Source organism: Limulus polyphemus, unplaced genomic scaffold (genome assembly GCF_000517525.1).
Source record: "Limulus polyphemus unplaced genomic scaffold, Limulus_polyphemus-2.1.2 Scaffold2633, whole genome shotgun sequence".
NCBI lineage: Eukaryota > Metazoa > Arthropoda > Merostomata > Xiphosura > Limulidae > Limulus > Limulus polyphemus.
Genome location: NW_013668243.1, coordinates 84,770 through 89,745, shown reverse-complemented (window position 1 = coordinate 89,745; position 4,976 = coordinate 84,770). Strand labels below are relative to the sequence as shown.

Genomic DNA, 4,976 nt, shown 5'->3' with positions numbered 1-4,976 from the left:
CATTTCGGTGCAATATTGAAATTAGCTTGAATTCTTTATAACCTCTAAATAGTGGGTGACCCAACGGGTCGCGGGTAGTCTAGTATATATTCAAAACAAGTCAAACACATGTACAAAAATTCTTTACACTATAGGATATCAAAGTTGTATCTAAAACTCTAAATAATTCTCTTTTCTTGTCAAAATTCCACACAGGCTGGTTCAGTTATTTTAGAATCTAGTTGACAAGACGTATTATTTGTCTCTACTATGTTTCTTACTGCACAATCTGCGATAAATTCACTTAGGTTACCCTGTTGCATCCAGAACTTTAAATAATTGTTTCCTTTTCGTCAAAGTCCACACAGGCGGGTTCAATTATTCTCCTTATCTTTGTGAAACTCACTTTAAAATATGCTTGTTACCGCTAAACTAACAACCACTTTCACTAACTTTTTATGACTTAACTTAATTGCGCTCACTTGGTCACCTATATATATATACATACATTGTCAAATTGAGGCCTAGAACTTTCTTCAAACAACGAGACGCTGTAGTGTAACAATAATCACTTAAGGCAATAAGAAAAATACAGATGGTTCCAGTAATGTGACGTCAATTTACAACAATTGAACTGTACACACAACGTATGACTCTTACCGAGTTACCTAACGAAATTCGTTATAACTATGGCCTTTAAAGTATTTAATTTTAACATTCTTGTTATGAACACTAAATAGTAATTAAATATTAGATCACTAAATAAACTAAATAATAACTGTTACACTAAAAAGTCTTGTATATCCAACATACCTTCAAAATTGTGCAACGTATTTTCATAGCCTACATTAAATAATTAAAACAAACTTATTCTATTAGGCTTAATATTTGTGATAAAAAATCATATGAACAGCATATGTTTTTACCACATTTCTCTATTCTAGACATGAATAATAACTAATATCAACAATATTGATAACTAAAACAAATAAATAAAAAGACAAATTTCCTTATTAATATTACATTTATAGTCAATATTGTTAATGATAAACAATATCAATATTACATCTATAGTCAATAATTTTAAACGATATTCTTGGAAACTAATGAATATTATAAACAATATCAATCCTCGTGTTGACGATGTTCATATTATAAACAATATCAATCCTCATGTTGACTTTACTATCAGTGTTGCTAATAAATGAAAAGTGACCACAATGGAAACTAATGTTAACAAACTAACAATAAAACTTCTCTTCGTGAAGAGTAGTTAATAGTTACAGTCTCAGTTATACTATCCATTGTTACGCAATCCGTAGATTTGCTTACCACAGTGGCTCAGCGAAGAGTCTGCAGATTAATGGTGTATTTTTTGCGTTAAACAACAACAACAACAAGAACACTCTACAACAATATTTAAAAAATTCTTTTTATATAACCAGATATTTATTTCACTTGGTTTTATTGCTCCCTCCTGGTGGAAAGTTTTGTGTTGTTGTTAAGCTGAAAGCTATAGAATAAGTTACCTGCTATCCAGACACAGGGGGGAATCTAGCCCAGTATTTTAGCGTTGTCAGTCCGTAAACTTGAAATCTTTAGTTAAGTCTGTTGTCCATCAGGGTCTTTTTTTCCGCAACGGCATAATAATTAACCTCTCCACAGAGACTGTTTGTACCATTTTGACTGTTGCCTACTACCTGCCCCAACTCCCCACCTGATGACTCAGCGGTAAATCTGAAGAGTGAAGAGTTCTAACGCTAAAAACCTGGTTTCGATACTCGTGGTTGGCACAGTACATAGCTCATTGTGTAGCTTTGTGTGTAACCACAAACAAACAAAAGTTATGTTTCCTGTACAAATTGTAAATGATGAACAAAAGAACGACGGCAGCAACAAATAACATTTGACACGTGTGTGTACAGTAACAAAAATTTAATTCTTGAACGTTTCGGGATTTTTAAATATTTCAAAAACAAACAAACAAGTAAAATTTATGTTTCCTGTAGAAATTTTAAATATTTTAAAAACAAACAAAATTTATGTTTCCTGTACAAATTTTAAATATTTCAAAAACAAACAAACAAAATTTATTTCCTGTACAAGTTTTAAATATTTTAAAAACAAACAAACAAAATTTATGTTTCCTGTACAAATTTTAAATATTTCAAAAACAAACAAACAAAATGTGTTTCCTGTACAAATTTTAAATAGTTTAAAAACAAACAAACAAAATTTATGTTTCCTGTACAAATTTTAAATATTTTAAAAACAAACAAAATTTGTTTCCTGTACAAATTTTAAATATTTTAAAAACAAACAAACAAAATTTATGTTTCCTGTACAAATTTTAAATATTTCAAAAACAAACAAACAATTTGTTTCCTGTACAAATTTTAAATATTTTAAAAACAAACAAACAAAATATATGTTTCCTGTACAAATTTTAAATATTTTAAAAACAAACAAACATGAATCCATGGCTACCTGATAACTGGTCAATTTCCATAATGTGTGACAACTGTTATCGAACATCAGAGGCTTATTGTAAATAATAAACGTTTACATATTGGAGCAAAAGTGCAGATATAATTTTGATTTTAGGAACCACCCACAAATTGCCGTGAGGAAATATAAAATAATGACGACTTGTCCCAATACAGCTGTTAAGTCTTTCCTTGTCTAAGGCACGTAGAACCGGTTCTTTTGAATTCCGTTTGTAAGTGGCACAAGTGGATCTGAATGGTGACCACTTTAGATTGGATGACATACCAACGCAGGTTATCCCCTAGCTAACAGATGGTAACCATCCAACAGATAGCTGGGTAGACTGGAACAAGTAAGGTACAGTGTCTTGCCCAAGGACACAACAGCATGACCTACGCCCGAGCCAGCCTCGAGCTCGCAACTACCCGACTATGAGTCCAAAATGAAAAGCCACTCAGCCACGCTGCCCACCGGAAACATAGACTTATAAGTAAAAAATATCACAGTATAGCGTGAAAGTTGAAATAAAGTTCTAATACCTACAATCAATAAAACCATTTAACAATTACCTCTAGCCAGGTCACTGAACTATGACGTCCCAAAGCTACAAGTAATGATATCTCTACCATACACAGGCTTATACTCTCGAACTTTGACCACTATTGAGAATTAAAAAAATTTTCAAGTTTAAAGACCGAATACAGATCTCCTAACAGTCAGGTGTCATTTATGAATTCTGTTGCTCCACGTGTGGGGGCGCTTACATCGGATCGACGATCAGAAGACTGGGAGATAGTTTAATAGAACACTCTAATATAGACTTCTGCTTAAATTTTATGCTTGTTTTGTTGTGAAGAACGCTTTGTGTTTCTAAATATACATATACACAGTTTTTAGAAGACCAAAGGAAAATCAGCAAAGTATTCATTACATAAACACCTGGCGGAGAAATTTTGTACTATAACTCACGATTTGAATTTTAAGAAACCTTCTGTACAGGTTATGATACATACAATTAACAATTAACGTTTTGGAAGTACTTGTACTCTAATTTTACACGTCTGAAGATATAATCTTAATTATGTGGAGAAAAGAAACTAACTTGCTTCTTCTAAAGGACACATTGATCTGTAATAAATAAACTATAGGATCTATATACATAAGTAACAATGCAACGTTATAGAAACGTATATAACAATAACTACAACACATAAAAAAACATTATTGAAACATTGTATGAAGAGATCGATAAAATTCTGTCTATCTTACCTGAACAAATACCACAGGGATGGCAAACACCAAAGAAATGAGCCAGATTGCGATAATAAGCCGGCGAGCGTGACTGGTCGTGCAAATGTAGCGGGACTTGACTGGGTGAATGATGGCGTAGTACCTATAATGAAGAATAAATCACTTTCAACTTGGAACCAAGAATCTACGTTCCTGTGTAACGTAAATAAGTATTACTAAATTATTTCTTTATTGGTAGTTTTATTAACACTGATGGCTAAAATTATTAATATATCCAATTCTATTATCTAAATTTAATTATTATTGTTATTATGTTTTTATTATAGAAATTGTTTTGCATTGTTAGCCTAATATGTACATTTAGGACTAACCGAAATTTCCTAAGCTGGCCAAACCTCGCAAAATATTATTAGGATTACGGCCGAAAATATCGTCAAGAACGAGGATACTCAACTGATGAAACAGTGTATTCTAACCTTTATAAGTAAGAACGTAAAGAAAAAATATTTATTTAACTATACTCATTACCATATCGATGTTTAGTTTCACTCCACGTAGGCAGCTTGCTCTCATCGCAAGTTAATATTAATTATCTAAACACTTCCACACAGTCGTTGTTCTCAAAGCAGATTAATTCATAATAAGACATCTTCCTTGGTATTATGAAGGTCGCAGAATGATGGAGTAAAAGTACACGACGCTTAACAAGGACTGTGCTAAAGAGTTGTGTCTGGTTGCTTATATCATTAATACTTATAGGGTGTATTTATTGGTTGTAACCGAGTATAGTTAACCAATAGGAAATGGTTCTACAGAACAACGGATGTGATCATTAATTTCAAACTCTCCTATTTTTAGTTTTTCCTTAGGTGAGAAAAATATTTGAAGTATACAAGTTTAAATCACAAATACGCATGTAATTGTATTAAACAGTTTAATATCATGTGTATATGATGTTGTATAACAAAGTATTATTTCTATTTCCAAACTTTGTTCTCCGATGACGAGTATGTGTATGTGATGTTGTATAACAAAGTATTACTTCTATTTCCAAACTGTGTTCTCCGATGACGAGTATGTGATGTTGTATAACAAAGTATTAAGAAAATGTGTATATGATGTTGTATAACAAAGTATTATTTCTATTTCCAAACTTTGTTCTCCGATGACGAGTATGTGATGTTGTATAACAAAGTATTATTTCTATTTCCAAACTTTGTTCTCCGATGACGAGTATGTGTATATGATGTTATATAACA

At 31.7% G+C, this 4,976-nt stretch overlaps 1 protein-coding gene across 1 annotated transcript in view; it reads right to left on the bottom strand.

Annotated features, from left to right (window-relative positions):
* LOC106467491 (gastrin/cholecystokinin type B receptor-like) overlaps nucleotides 1-4,976 on the bottom strand; it is a 52,730-nt gene that overhangs the window by 19,457 nt on the left and 28,297 nt on the right. Inside the window, exon 3 of the mRNA XM_013927850.2 lies at nucleotides 3,736-3,859. Within this exon, the coding sequence (XP_013783304.1) occupies nucleotides 3,736-3,859 (124 nt within the window). The remainder of the gene's footprint in view (nucleotides 1-3,735; nucleotides 3,860-4,976) is intronic.